At 48.9% G+C, this 15,771-nt stretch overlaps 1 protein-coding gene across 2 annotated transcripts in view; it reads left to right on the forward strand.

Annotated features, from left to right (window-relative positions):
* LOC121459911 (kremen protein 1) overlaps nt 1-15,771 on the forward strand; it is a 69,639-nt gene that overhangs the window by 49,542 nt on the left and 4,326 nt on the right. The window contains exons 5-8 of one of the 2 annotated variants that reach the window (XM_041670002.1): nt 947-1,100; nt 8,567-8,899; nt 10,660-10,869; nt 11,979-12,063. In XM_041670002.1, coding sequence (XP_041525936.1) covers nt 947-1,100; nt 8,567-8,899; nt 10,660-10,869; nt 11,979-12,063 — 782 coding nt within the window. The remainder of the gene's footprint in view (nt 1-946; nt 1,101-8,566; nt 8,900-10,659; nt 10,870-11,978; nt 12,064-15,771) is intronic. The other variant, XM_041670003.1, reaches the window with a different exon arrangement.

Raw genomic sequence — 15,771 nt, forward strand, 5'->3', positions numbered from 1 at the left:
GTTTGGTACCCAATCTGTTCAATACCTCACAGTCATCTCTAACTCAAGCATTGGGAGATCTGACACCATCTCCTGGCCTCTGTGGGCACCTGCACTTGTGTATATAGAAACACACAGACACACCATACACAGATGGACAGATGGATGGACACGCAGACTCACACACACATAAAAAAAATAAATCTTAAGGACTGGAAAGATAACTAAAGCTCCAAAGGACCTGAGTTTAATTCCCAGCAGCCACACTGCAGTTCAGAAATATCTGTAACTCCAGTCTCAGGAATCTAGTGTCCTCTCTCTGGCCTCTCCAGGCACTGCGCACAGGTAGTGCACAGACAGACATACAGGGAAAACACCCATACATATAAAAGTAAAGGTTAATTTTTTTTGTTTCTGTTTTTTGTGTTTTTGGTTTTTCGAGACAGGGTTTCACTGTCTAATAGCCCTGGCTGTCCTGGAACTCACTTTGTAGACCAGGCTGGCCTTGAACTCACAGAGATCTGCCTGTCTCTGCCTCCTGAGTGCTAGGATTAAAGGTGTGCACCACCACTGCCCAGCTGAAAGATTAAAACATTTTTTAATAAAATCTTGGCACATAGTAAACAGTCAGTAAAATGTTTAGCTGTTTCATGAGTATTTCACGTTTAAGGAATGTTGTCCTCCTTAAAGATTTAGTTCCATGCAGTGGGGATGAGAACATTAGAAAGGAATCCTCACAGACAGCGAACACAGTGGTGTGGAGCTTAGAATAGGCAGTAAAACTAAGGAGAGGTCACGGGGAAGGGTGGACTAGGAAACTGAGGCTGATTGCTCACTACCACCCTGTAACATTCCCAACAGCGAGTGATAACATTTACCCCAGAACCCCCAAGTTCATCGCATCTCATAGTGCAAAAGACATTTGGTCCAGCTTAGAAGTCCTCACAGTCTTTTTCTCATGTGGCAGTTTGCTGGGATGGAGTCGGGCTACGCATGCTTCTGCGGGAACAATCCTGACTACTGGAAGCACGGGGAGGCAGCCAGCACTGAGTGCAATAGTGTCTGCTTTGGGGACCACACGCAGCCCTGTGGTGGAGACGGCAGGATTATCCTCTTTGACAGTGAGTATGGTGCCAAAGGCATGACCGGGGCAGCAAGCCTGCCCACTACCTTTCCATTATTTATTCATTCCCCATCAGTACTCACGAAACACCTGTCATGTGATGCCAACCATTACCCTGCTCTTGGGACTGACGCACAGAAAGGCTGACTGTGACCTCCTCTAGAAAGACAACCATGTCCGGCTGTAGTTGTGACTAGTGCTCTAAGGAGCTTGGCTATTTGCAAGTGTCTTTGCTGGTCATAGACCACCATGGCCATCAGAGTAACGATTCTTGGGGACAAGTTCAGCATGACTCAGTAGCTAATGTTGGTTCAAACTTCATCTGACCCCAAGTAGTTTATTTTAGGCATATTTAAGCTGCACAATTCGGTGAAAAATTTCCTGGTGATAATTCACTCAGTCCCATATACACAGTAAAGCTTAAGATGTGACTATATCGAAACTCTTTTTAAATACATGTGACATCTTCCATAAAGATCGGTTCTATAGATTGATAAGCTCATGATAAAGGTTTGGGGGAGGTCACCAAGCTATGAACTGCATTCCCTCCTAGCCTTCTGGTTAGTCATCCCTCCCTTTGAGTGTGCTTATCATTCCTGATTCCCCTGATGCTAATCTGTGCGTGCAGAGCCTCTGTAATCCCCACAGGCCATCTTGGGGCTACTTTGACAAGCAGAAAGACGAGGCTCTCAGATTAGCCCATAGACTGCATTCCTGCGTTTTCATGGAGCACCTGCTCTCATGTGCTCTTGTAAAAACATCCCCTCTGTGTTTGTAAGCACTGGGGCTTTGGGCCTCACCAGTGTGTATCTGAGAAGATAACTTTGCAAATACTTCAAGTCATTTTTCCAGCCCTGTCCATGTGTTTGCCTGAGCCTCCACTTCTCTGTCCCACCTCATTTGTGAGGCACCAGCAAGAGGCAAAGCTGTACCAAGTGAAGGGTGGATCCTGAGCCTTGACCCTTCCAGCACTGTCCTCTTATCCCTGTCCTAATCCACACACACTCAGTGAGACCTCATGAGAGCTAGGCACCCGATGTTAACAGTCTAGAGACCTTTCCAGCACTGTCCTCCTATCCCTGTCCTAATCCACACACACTCATTGAGACCTCATGAGAGCTATGGCACCCGATGTTAACAGTCTAGAGACCCTTCCAGCACTGTCCTCCTATCCCTGTCCTAATCCACACACACTCAGTGAGACCTCATGAGAGCTAGGCACCCGATGTTAACGCTCTAGAAAGAAAAGGCACAGAAGAGAGACTGACTGAGGATTCTTCAGTCCATCTGCAGGTCTTTGATGGCCTAGGGACCAGGCATGCACTTGTGACATCTCGACTAGGCAGGGAGTTCCACTTTGAACAAAACCTTCACGAGACTTGTTTCCTAGAGCTGCTACAATGAAGATCACAAATTGTGGGGCTTAAGTCAATAGAACTCGCTCTCTCTCAAAGATAGAAGCCCCCAGTCAAGATGTCCGCAGGCCATGCTCTCTCTCAAGGCTCCAGAAACTGTGACTGACACACAGAAGAGAAGCAACTTATGGCAGGAAAGGATTTCTTCTGGCCCGTGGCTTCCGAGGGTTTCAGGGCGTTAACAGCAGGAGGAGTGATGGAGTGGCTTTGGTGCGTGGAGGAAACAGTTCATTCCATAACTTCCCAACCAGAGAAATAAGCAAAGACATTTCAGACTCAAGTGGGAACAGTCACCTGAGAATCCGCAAGTTCATAGCCATCTTAGTACAAAATGCACTCAGTCCAACTTACAAGTCTTCACAGTCTGTTTGAAACCGAGACTTTATTATTTCTTTATTTTGCTTATGGGTGCTTCTGCTGTATGTTTGTCTGTGCACCACATGCATGCCTGATGTCCTCAGAGGCCAGATAGTCATGAGAAGCCATATAGGTGCTAGAAATTAAATTCAAGTCCACTAGAAGAACAGCCAGTGCTCTTAACCACTGAGCCACCTCTCTAGCCCCCAACTGTAAGTCTTAACAACCTCGACTCTGTTCAAATGTCTAAAGTCTCTTCCAAAACATAGGCAAACTTTGAACCCTGATCCTTATGACACCAAAAGGAGTCACACATTCCCAATATACTGTGGCAGGAGTCAGCATCCTCATTTCCAAACAGCAGGAGCAGGAAAGCAGTAAGAGTGGACCACAGAAAGTTCAAAGCCAGGCATATTAAATCCTAGTGCTCCGTTTCTGCCATCTGGATATGTGTCATGGCGTTGACTCCAACAGGCTTGGGTACCCTGCCCACATGGCCCTGCCACACGAAACACACGTACATTCTTTCTTTGCTCTTCTCAGCAGGCATTCTGTGCTCCTGGCATGTCCCAAGGTCCCCACTGACATTTATGCTTTACTCTCATAGCTTCTTGCATAATCTGTCAGGGACTTTCTTCAGTCTCCTGTGCAGGGCTGGGGCAATGGCTCAGCTGGGCATGATGACACCTGCTTGTCATTACAGCACTAGGAGACAGAGGTAGGTCAGTCCTGGGACTCAGTGGCTAGCCAGCCTAGCCTACTTGGCAAGCTCCTGTCTCAAGAAACAAGGGAGAAAGCTTCTGAAGAACATCTGAGGTGTCAGTGAAACCAGCATGACTCTGTAGGTCTTGCCTTTGGCATGCCGGTGAAACCAGTACCATGTTACAGTGTAAGCTCTGCCGACAGCCTGTGATGTGCCCAGGCCTGCTTGGGCTGTGGCTGCAGCTACCAAGTGCTGGGCACATAAGCTCGGAAACCACTTCTCCAGCAGCCCTTGGCTGCCCCTCTCCTGTAAAACCTCCTAGGTACACCCAGAGCCTTCGGTGGGTGACAGTTTGCCACTCCCTGAAATGCCATCAGAGAACTTTGTTGTCTCAGTCCAAAGCGCATTCCTGTCTTTGACAACTGTGGCCTCTTTTTCTAATTTGCTTTGTCTATGACTTTAAACATACTCATTTCTGACCAAACTGTTTAATTCTCATTTTTGCTCCGTGTTTTTTTCTCCGAAGTCTCATGATAAACCTAGCTAACAGACACCCATAATAACCATATTACAAGCAGAATGCTGTACTATCTTCAATTTTTTTTCTGCTGAGTTATTTTCCATTACTTTTTAATTTAACCTCACTTAAGTGTTCAGGATACAGCAGGACATAGACAAAATCTATGCAAGAATGCACAGGACAGACCACAGTTCTGCTCACGAGAGCCCTTGTTGTGACCCGAAGCCTCGCAGGCCTCACACTCACTTCTGTTGATATTCTGGCTCCTGAGTTCACGGAAATCTCTTAAGTAGACGGACACCACTCTGAGACTCCTCCAGCTTGCTTCTCCACCCTCTGCCCTCCTCCTGTGAACTGGTCCCCAGACAGTCACCAACGTTCCTAGTACCAGTTTCTTGTTAGTTACTTCTGCGTCATATTAACCAAATATCTGACAGGAGCAGCTTCCAGGAGGAAGTGTTTAGTCTAGCTCATGGTTTCAGGGGGCTCTGTCTGTCATGGCAAGGAAGGATGTCAGAACAATTAAGTTCATGGTGGCCAGACCATGAGGCAGAGACCATTCATATGGTGATAGACCAGGGATCATAGAAGGTACAGTTCATCGTATAGTGTCCAGCCCAGCCCAGTTATAGCAGATCTTGCAGATTCTAACTTGGACATTGTACAGTGTTTACCTCAAAGCTTGCCTCAGCTATATATAGGAGTTTATCTCAAAAAACAAAAACAAAACAACAAAAAAACCCAAACAAACAAAACAAAGAAACCCCCCAAATAACGTGAGTTACCTCAGTTAGTAAGCACCAGAGCCAAGGTAAGCCCAAGTTTGCCAGCTTTAATTCTTTGTAGCAGCTAGGATTCCTTTTATTAACAATAACAAAATAAGTAGATCATAGTATAACTGATCCAGTTTTGTGCTTTAAAGTCTGTGGTCAGTGATGCCCAGTGTCCCTGATGATTTTCTTTCTTGGTCCACGGAAGCTTGTTGGGGTCCGAAGCCCGAATATAAAAACTACTTTTCCCTAACTGGACTGATACGGAGGTGCGGGAAATAATGAGACACAGTTCCACACAGCAATATCGGAAGGGCATCTCGGGCTTCATTCATTCCTGAAGATCTACCCGCATTTATTCTTCAAACCTTTTATTCCCCCCAGGTAAACCAAGGTAGAAACTCATTAATATTCTCTTTCTGGGGGACCCAGGAGTACCTGCAACTTAGTCAGCACCTGGATTCCACACCTCTTTCCAGGCGATCTACATAATAACAGGGAAGAAGGAGCAGTCAGTCCTGAGTCTTGTTAGGTGACTACAGGTGTCTGGCAGGATAGCAGCTGCCCTTGGATCTAAGCACGGCCAGAGAACCTGGTGCAAATATCTCGTATGAAATATGTGTTTTCTGTGTGCGCTCACACAGAACAGGTTGCTGTGTTAGCACTGCCAACCCCCTCTGCAGACGTTAGATGCTCTGATCTTTTGTTTCTTCTCTGTTTCATTTTGGGTAATATGTTTTACTGATGTGTCTTTATTAATTCTCCTCAGCTGTGCTTTGTGTACAGGTAAATCCAAGGAATACTTCACCACCGATGCTGTTTAATTTCTTTTCTAGCATTTACATTTGACTCTGGGTTTTTTGTTTGGTTTTTGTTGTTTTTTTGTGGGGTTTTGGTTTTGTTGTTGTTATTTTGGTTTAGTTTTGTAGTTTTTCAAGATAGGGCTTTTCTATGTAGCCTTAGCTGTCCTTGGCTGCCCTGGAATTCACTCTGTAGACCAAACTGACCTCAAACTCACAGAGATCTGCCTGCCTCTGTCTCCTAAGTACTGTCTCCTCCACTGGCCTCATCTTGTTAGGTTTTTGTTGTTGTTGTTGTTGTTGGCTTTTGTTTTTAGGTTTGTGTGTGTGTGTGTGTGTGTGTGTGAGAGAGAGAGAGAGAGAGAGAGAGAGAGGAAAGGAGAGAGAGAGAGAGAGAGAACAGTGCCAGTGGAGGCCAAAAGAGGGCTTCAGGTCCACTGGAGCTGGATTTACAGGCAGTTGTGAACCATCTGACATGGGTGCTAAGAGCTTAACTTGGGTCCTTTGCATGAGCAGTGTGCACTCAAAACTGCTGAGCCATCTCTCCAGTCCCAACATTTGATTCCTTTGGGTTTTTGAGGCAAGGCTGATCTCAAATTTCATGAAATTCCTAATCCTCCTGCCTCTGTCTTCTAAGTGCCAGAATTATAGTCTTGTAGTACATGCCTCGTTCACTCGACTCTTCCTGTTGTGTCCACACCTGTCCTGGGTTTCTCATCTGTCCTAGTGTGCATCTTTCTTTTCACTATAAGCTGTACTGTATTCCTGCAGCCTCCGTGACTGACAGTTCCAACATCTGGGTCACTCATGCATTTTGTTCGTGGATTGCTTTTTATCTTGACAGTGAATCTTCCCCCATGTTGTCTTGCTTTTATGTGTGTGCTGTGGTATTCTGTTTAATGCCACACACTGTGGGTGGAATGGTAGATGCTAAAGTAAATAGCATTTATACTTGGGCGGCCTGCTTAGTTTGGGAACTAGGCTGGGTCTGTCAGTAGCTGAGCTAGGTTTGGGCTGTTTGTCTGTCTTTCCCTTTGATGCAGGCACCCTCAGATCCCCGAAGTTGTGGTTACAGTAAAGTAGTGGTTTTTTAGTATTCTGTTCCACATTCAGCTTTGAGCAGGGTCTTTTGTGTCCTGCCCTTGTAGGAGATGGCCATTGTCTGTTACTTGGTGCTCTTTGTGGAAAGGCATGGGGGTTGCTGGTTCCCCTGCCTATCTTCAGCTTAGGGCATGCCACTAGCCACAGGATCAAGGTGATTTCAGTGGCTCGCCAATCCCCCATCTCCCAGAAGCAATGGGCCTTTACCTTGTTACTAAGAAAGTAGTCTACTCCCTCCCCAGGCTCAAACATGTTTCACATCCGCCTCTCTCCGATGGCCCCGGGAACAATGAACTAACTGCCCTCTCCCAACAACTGGGCTTTTGCCTCCTTTGAAAGGAGGGCCCGGGAAGTAGGAGGTGTTCCAGGCTTGCCCCTTAGCAGCAACCTTTCACCTCCTACACTCCTGTGCCACCAAGTGGAACTCTGGCTGACTGCTTGACACTGATCACTCCTGCCAGTGCTGGGAGGCCTGTGCAGAAGAGTTTGCTAGTGAAGGCAAACACCACAGTATCTCAGGCTCCCGGTGCCCTCAGTGGAAAAGTCAGGCTGACGCGGCCCCTGGGAACCTGCTACAGTTTGAACTGCAGCTGTCTCACGTGCTCTGTGGTGGTCACCTCTCTCCTGTGCTCTGGCACAGATGAGCTCAATTCTGTGGCCCAATTTGTACTTGTTAGTATTAAATTTCCTGAGACCTCGGCTTCTGATCTTGAGCTTTCTCATTCCTAGGATGAGAAAGAAGCTTGCTTTGTTTGTTTTCCCAGATCAACCCCAGGGACACACACGCTAGTCAGAGGCGCTACCACTAAGCTCTCGCCAGCGTTTGGTGTTTTGAGACAGGGTCTTGAACTGACCACCCTGCCCTCAGCCTCCTCCGCATTAGAACTACAGGCTCCACCACCAGGGCCAGCAAAGCAGTGTATTTTCTTTACTTCTCTGTGTGCTAACTAGAGAAGAACTCGCCTAGCGCCTGTGGAGATGTAGCTCAGGGGAAGAGTGCTGGTGAGCCTGCTCATGGCCCTGGGTCCCATCCCAGCACTGAGAAATAAACTCTCTTTTAAATCCTATTCCTGCACTCCCTCCTGAAGTCTTTCATCTCCAAGGTCGTGGTGAGACAGAAAGTGGCCGTATTACCTTTCTAAAGACTTGTCAATCAAAAATAAGTCCAGAGAAGGCAGAGCTGATACAGAGCCTCCTGAATCTGGGCTCACCCCTCCTTCCCCTTGGGTGCTTCTGGGGATCCAACCATGGCCACACATGCTAGGCACTTGTTCCCCCTCATGCGAGCACTGCGCCTCTGAGGTCCTGCAGCCCTGAGGAGACGCAGGCCATTCCCTTGAGGACTTCAGTCTGCAAAGCCCCTCCTCTGCCAGGAGGTCCCCGTGTCGTCATGCACTTTATCTCTCGTGTCCTCTCACTGTCACAGGATACAGGAGCAGGTGCTGGCCCTACACTGGAAACACAAGTGAGAGGCCTGGGAATGAGGTGCAGCCCCTAGGATCACATGGCTCTGCTGGTCCTGAATCCAGTCTGCCTGACTCCAGCCAAACCCGAGCGTAGGCTGCTCTTCTGAGCACTAAGTGTACAGTCTCCTGGGGGAAACCAAATAGTCTACACAGGCATTCGTTCAGGGTGTAAGTGATTCCTTTTGTGATTTGATCCTAAAACCCAAGATGGTCTGGTTTTGTAGCTGGAAACAATGTCCCTAATAGGATCACATTTCTTAGGAGTTTATTTGTGCCCGAATTAGAGAGGAGCCCAAGGCTGAGACTCAGGCCCACTGTCTTCTCTTTTGCAGCTCTCGTGGGTGCCTGCGGTGGGAACTACTCAGCCATGGCAGCCGTGGTCTACTCTCCTGACTTCCCAGACACCTACGCCACCGGGAGGGTCTGCTACTGGACTATCCGGGTCCCAGGAGCCTCTCACATCCATTTCAACTTCACCTTATTTGATATCAGGGATTCTGCAGACATGGTGGAGCTGCTGGACGGCTACACCCACCGTGTCCTGGTCCGCTTCAATGGAAGGAACCACCCGCCCTTGTCCTTTAATGTCTCTCTGGATTTTGTCATTTTGTATTTCTTCTCTGATCACATCAATCAGGCCCAGGGATTTGCTGTCTTATACCAAGGTAAGACATCCTTGTCTCTGGGAGCATAGGTGCCTTCCTTCTCTTTCTTACCAGGGTTTTCAAGCCTACAGTGGTTCTTTTGGGGCAGACATGGACCTACTTACTCAGCTGCAGATGATCTCAACACTGATTCATCCCCACCATCCAGTGCACAGCTCCCCACTTTCCAGTACACAACTCCCCATCTTCCAGTGCACAACTCCCCACCTTCCAGTACACAACACCCCACCTTCCAGTACACAACTCCCCATCTTCCAGTGTACAACACCCCACCTTCCAGTACACACTCCCCATCTTCCAGTGCACAACTCCCCATCTTCCAGTACACAACACCCCACCTTCCAGTACACAACTCCCCATCTTCCAGTGCACAACTCCCCATCTTCCAGTACACAACACCCCACCTTCCAGTACACAACTCCCCATCTTCCAGTGCACAACTCCCCACCTTCCAGTACACAACTCCCCATCTTCCAGTGCACAACTCCCCACCTTCCAGTACACAACTCCCCACCTTCCAGTACACAACACCCCACCTTCCAGTACACAACACCCCACCTTCCAGTACACAACACCCCACCTTCCAGTACACAACTTCCCACCTTCCAGTGCACAGCTCCCCACTTTCCAGTGCACAGTTCCCCACTTTCCAGTGCACAGCTCCCCACCTTCCAGTGAACAATTGGTTTATATTTCAATTTCACTCTTTTAATATTTTTGTTTATTTTAGATTTTATTTATATCTTTGTGAGTGTATGCCACGGGTATGTGGGTTGCTTTGGGGACCAGAGGAGGGCACCAGATCACCAGGAGCTAAAGGTATAGTCAGGCAGCTGTGAACTGCCTTACATGGGTGCTGGGAACCAACCTCAGGTCCTCTGAAAGAGCAGGCCATTGAGCCCTCTCTTTAGTCTGGTTTAGTAGTGTTAGTGGCAGTTTTATAGACAAGCAAATGGATAGATAAGAGGAGGTGGATGGCAGGTGAAAGGCTCCTAATGGTCAGTTCGTCCATTCTGCTTCTTCTAAACATCCCAGGCAGTCCCACAAACTTTCTTGCCATCTTTTCTCAGAGACGTACACTCTTCCCCTCTGCTATGAACACATGTGCAGACATGAGCCTTTGCTAGCCCCTGAGAAGCACAGGTATTGAACTGCACAACTCAACAGAAGTTAGGGTAGTGGGCTAGAGTAAGTGGTGCAGACTAATGGAGGAGGTGGGATTGGGTCAGTCATAGCAAGGAGGTACTGCAGAGCACAGAGGTGGTTCCGTGTCTGAGAGACCAGCTCATGACTAGAATCAGTGGTCTCTACTTTCCGCCCCTGCATAGCCACTACCTGCCATAGCCTGACAGGTTCTACTTTGTTATCAGGGAGACCAGAAGAGGAAACCGCATGTATACTTGAATCAGAACAGGCCTCATTCAGCACTTCTGGCACATACCTGTAACGCCAGCTCTTGGGTGGTAGAGGCAGGAAAATTAAAAGTTTGGGGCATCCTCAACTACATAGCTGGAGGCTAGCCTGGGCTATATGAGACCCACATACATGCATGCCACATGCATGTGCGTCCACATACTTGCACCCCACACATGCATACACCCACACACATGCACCCACATGCATGTGCACCCACACCCATGCAAAACATTCTCTCGCATACAGAGAAAGAAAAATAGAAAAGGCCTCACCCCGACTAGAGCAGTGTTCTCCTTCTTGCTGTCTTCCTTGACTTTCTCTGGTTAATCCTTTTGATCTTCTAGCCACCAAGGAAGAACCACCACAGGAGAGGCCTCCAGTCAACCAGACACTGACAGAGGTGATCACCGAACAAGCCAACCTCAGCGTCAGTGCTGCCCACTCTTCCAAAGTCCTCTATGTCATCACCACCAGCCCCAGCCACCCACCGCAGACTGTCCCAGGTAGCCATTCCTGGGCACCATCAGTTGGGGCCAGCAGCCACAGAGTAGAAGGTAGTTCCCTCAACCCTTACAGAAACAAAGGCGCTTGTGGGTGCTTCTCCTTCAGACACAGGTTGGGATATTGGCTCTGCAACCTCTAGTCTGCATGACCTTTGAGAGAAAGTTCTCCTCAACTTAGGTCCCTTCCAAAGATGGACTCTGTGTGCCTTTGGCACCTGTGATTAACAGCTATGCTGGTTTCTTCATCATTATAAGAAAAGACACCATTCTGGGAGCATCTTTCTAGAGCCCCAGGGTAGAGCTTATTCAGAAGGTACATACAGGCTAGAGGTTGGCCTAGCCATAGAACATGCACCAAAATGGAGAGAAACAATAAGACCAAAAGACACAGAATTCTTCCAGTGATACGATGCACTGTTCTAAACGCTGGACCATACACTGAACTAGATAAACCCCTGCCCTTTTTGTCTACAAACATGAGGCTGGTCTCTAAGCTTTGGGCAGCACAGGCCAGACATTCCTCCCCTTCTGCAGAGCGAAGTGCACACAGAATGCTAGGACAGTACTGTGCATGTTTCCTTTGGTTGCCAGTGGGAGGAAGAAAACCAGACACACTGTCAAAGGTCAGGAGCACTAAGAGCTGTGAAGAGAAGCCATGCAGGAGAGACATGGGCCGTGATCTCCTTCCCTCTTTCCTGTCGAGGGCATGGTCTCTGAATGAGCTGGGGCCATCTATCATTTAGTCATGAGGTCTTCACACTCTCCCTGTCCTCTGTGGAGCTCACCGTAGAAGGTCAGGGAGGGAAGCCTCTCCAGCCCCCACACCATTTGACTGGATTCCAGGGTTTCATAGGTCACACTTGTCGTTGCTCAGACAGAGAATTGGGACCCAAAGACTTCTAGGTGACTGACTGATGAGTTCTGGTGGCAGACAGATTCACCACACCCCCTTTGACTCCAAGTCCAGTGTTTGGAATTTACAGAGGAAGTTTCAGAACAAGGCAAAGCCATAAGAAAGTTCCATGCTCAGCCCAGCTCCGGTTACTCCCACTGCCAGGTTTGCTGGCTGCTCCCACCTGCAGAGTGGACAGAGCCCCCAGCACTGCCGGTCTCCTTTGGAAAATAAAGACAAACCTGGTGAGCTCTCTTTGCATTTGCAGGATGGACCGTGTATGGCCTGGCAACCCTCCTCATCCTCACAGTCACAGCTGTCGTTGCCAAGATCCTTCTGCACGTCACATTTAAGTGAGTACAGGAGAGGGCGGGAGGCCCGGCAGCCCTTGCCTCTGTCATTCTTCCTTTGGGTACAGTTGTGAACTGAGCGTGACTCCAGAGCCTGAGTCCCAGCAGCACAAGGCGGAGACCGTTCCTCCTCCTCTCAAAAGAAACAGACAACAGGACAGATCACACTGAGGTGGAGGGATTCTGTGTTCAGTAGATTCAGTTCCAGGAAGGGTTGAAACCATGCTGGCAGAGGAAACAGCAGTTCTGCTTGGGTGTTTGTGTTGTTCCCTTAAAGAAGTTTGCATTTAAGTCAAGCTTCCTAGGACTGTCCATTTTTCTTAGTGCCTCTAGAAACTAAGGAAGTCTTACAAAGAGAATTTCAACATTTCAGTTAGTGCTTAATAATCTGCACTAATTTATTCTTTGGCAGTCACATACATGTATAGAATTCACTCTGCTCACAGCTACCCCACCCTTCTCCTCTCCCCTCCTCCCATTACCCCTACCAGGCCCCCATCCCACTGGGCTCAGGCAGGGCTGCCCACGTGGACTGGAGCCTGAGCAGCTCACTGACGTCCTCACCTCCAAACCCCTCACTGCCATTCGCCCATGACTAAACGTTTAGTTCAGTCTTACACAGACCCTGTGTGTGCCGCCATGGCTGCCACAACTCCCTGAGTGCCAAAGCCATGCCATAGCCATAAGACAGCACTTCATATCACCTGTCTCTCCTGTTATTTCCATAGTGTTACCTGACCTTAATGGTATCCATTTTAAGGGTCAACAATCTCTTGTTCTCCGCATTTGACCAGCCATGGCCTCTGCATTTATTGCTGTTTGCTATGGAAAATTTCTTAGATCCAGGCCGAGAGCAGCACTGATGCCCTGTGCTGTTTGTGCTGGTGTCTGGGGCTCTGTTGGCCTGTGTATGCCCCTACTCTGTCTTATCCCCAGATGGCCGGTAAATACACCTATCACCCTAAACATTATTTTTGAACATTTATTTAAGCCAGATACCTGTAATCATAGCTACTTAGAAAGCTGAAGCAGCATTATGACTGAGGCCAATGTGAGCAACTCATCGAGACCCTATTTCTGCTAGGTACAGTAGCTCATGCCTGTGATCTCAGTGCTCACTGGGCAGAGACCACAATATTGCTACAAGTGTGAGGCCATCTTTTTCTACATAATCAATATCAGGCCAGCCTGGACTACAAAGGGACACTGTCTCAAATAAAACAAGAAGCAAAACCTGTCTTCATTTCTTTAACTAAAGGATAAAGGCTTTATCACTTAGTCCAGTAAAACTGAAGAAAGGAAGTTGTTCCCTGTGTGCTCTGCCTTCCAGGAGAGTGCTGTTTGTGTGCTTCGAATCTTTGCTTTCTATAGACTCCAGTTATCTTTTCTCTGGTTCCCACTGAAAGGCCTTCCTGAACTCCAAGTTCTAGTAAGAGCCACCCTTCCTGGCCTCCTTTGCCCTCTGCTGCAAACATTTACACATGGAGGCCAGCTGTGGCCACACTAGTGACCTGACTCTCTCCTCTCTGGACTTCTGTAGCAGAAATAATGTCCTTACTGTTGTCAGCTGAGCTCACCGTTCACACAGATACACACACATGTGCGCATGCAGAGAGAAAGAGGGAAATGTGGGGGAAATGTCTTTTTTTTTTAAATATTTATTTATTATGTATACAATATTCTCTGTGTATGCCTGAAGGCCAGAAGAGGGCACCAGACCTCATTACAGATGGTTGTGAGCCACCATGTGGTTGCTGGGAATTGAACTCAGGACCTTTGGAAGAACAGGCAATGCTCTTAACCGCTGAGCCATCTCTCCAGCCCCGGGAAATGTCTTGGTATCTGTTGAGATTTAGTTTCAGAACATAATGTGGGTGTCAAATCTTGAGTCTTCTCAATGCCCTTTTATAAAATGATGTAGAACTGAACACAACTAATGTCTCTCCACACAGTGTAGATTCCACTGCACCTCTGCACTGCTCCCCACACAGTGTAGACTCCACTGCACCTCTGCACTGCTCCCCACACAGTGTAGATTCCACTGCACCTCTGCACTGCTCCTCACACAGTGTAGACTCCAGTGCACCTCTGCACTGCTCCCCACACAGTGTAGACTCCACTGCACCTCTGCACTGCTCCCCACACAGTGTAGACTCCACTGCACCTCTGCACTGCTCTCCTCACACAGTGTAGACTCCACTGCACCTCTGCACTGCTCTCCTCACACAGTGTAGACTCCACTGCACCTCTGCACTGCTCTCCTCATACAGTGTAGACTCCACTGCACCTCTGCACTGCTCTCCTCATACAGTGTAGACCCCACTGCACCTCTGCACTGCTCTCCTCATACAGTGTAGACTCCACTGCACCTCTGCACTGCTCCTCACACAGTGTAGACTCCACTGCACCTCTGCACTGCTCCTCACACAGTGTAGACTCCAGTGCACCTCTGCACTGCTCCTCACACAGTGTAGACTCCACTGCACCTCTGCACTGCTCTCCTCATACAGTGTAGACTCCACTGCACCTCTGCACTGCTCCTCACACAGTGTAGACTCCACTGCACCTCTGCACTGCTCCCCACACAGTGTAGACTCCACTGCACCTCTGCACTGCTCCCCACACAGTGTAGACTCCACTGCACCTCTGCACTGCTCCTCACACAGTGTAGACTCCACTGCACCTCTGCACTGCTCCTCACACAGTGTAGACTCTAGTGCACCTCTGCACTGCTCCCCACACAGTGTAGACTCCACTGCACCTCTGCACTGCTCCTCACACAGTGTAGACTCCAGTGCACCTCTGCACTGCTCCCCACACAGTGTAGACTCCACTGCACCTCTGCACTGCTCCCCACACAGTGTAGACTCCACTGCACCTCTGCACTGCTCTCCTCGCACAGTGTAGACTCCACTGCACCTCTGCACTGCTCTCCTCACACAGTGTAGACTCCACTGCACCTCTGCACTGCTCTCCTCATACAGTGTAGACTCCACTGCACCTCTGCACTGCTCTCCTCATACAGTGTAGACCCCACTGCACCTCTGCACTGCTCTCCTCATACAGTGTAGACTCCACTGCACCTCTGCACTGCTCCTCACACAGTGTAGACTCCACTGCACCTCTGCACTGCTCCTCACACAGTGTAGACTCCAGTGCACCTCTGCACTGCTCCTCACACAGTGTAGACTCCACTGCACCTCTGCATTGCTCTCCTCATACAGTGTAGACTCCACTGCACCTGTGCACTGCTCCTCACACAGTGTAGACTCCACTGCACCTGTGCACTGCTCCTCACACAGTGTAGACTCCACTGCACCTCTGCACTGCTCCTCACACAGTGTAGACTCCACTGCACCTCTGCACTGCTCCTCACACAGTGTAGACTCCACTGCACCTCTGCACTGCTCTCCTCATACAGTGTAGACTCCACTGCACCTCTGCACTGCTCCTCACACAGTGTAGACTCCACTGCACCTCTGCACTGCTCTCCTCACACAGTGTAGACTCCACTGCACCTCTGCACTGCTCTCCTCATACAGTGTAGACTCCACTGCACCTCTGCACTGCTCTCCTCATACAGTGTAGACTCCACTGCACCTCTGCACTGCTCTCCTCACACAGTGTAGACTCCAGTGCACCTCTGCACTGCTCTCCTCACACAGTGTAGACCCCACTGCACCTCTGCACTGCTCTCCTCACACACTGTAG

This window comes from Microtus oregoni, unplaced genomic scaffold (genome assembly GCF_018167655.1).
Source record: "Microtus oregoni isolate MIOR12 unplaced genomic scaffold, Mior012 000019F_ref0000042, whole genome shotgun sequence".
Taxonomy (NCBI): domain Eukaryota; kingdom Metazoa; phylum Chordata; class Mammalia; order Rodentia; family Cricetidae; genus Microtus; species Microtus oregoni.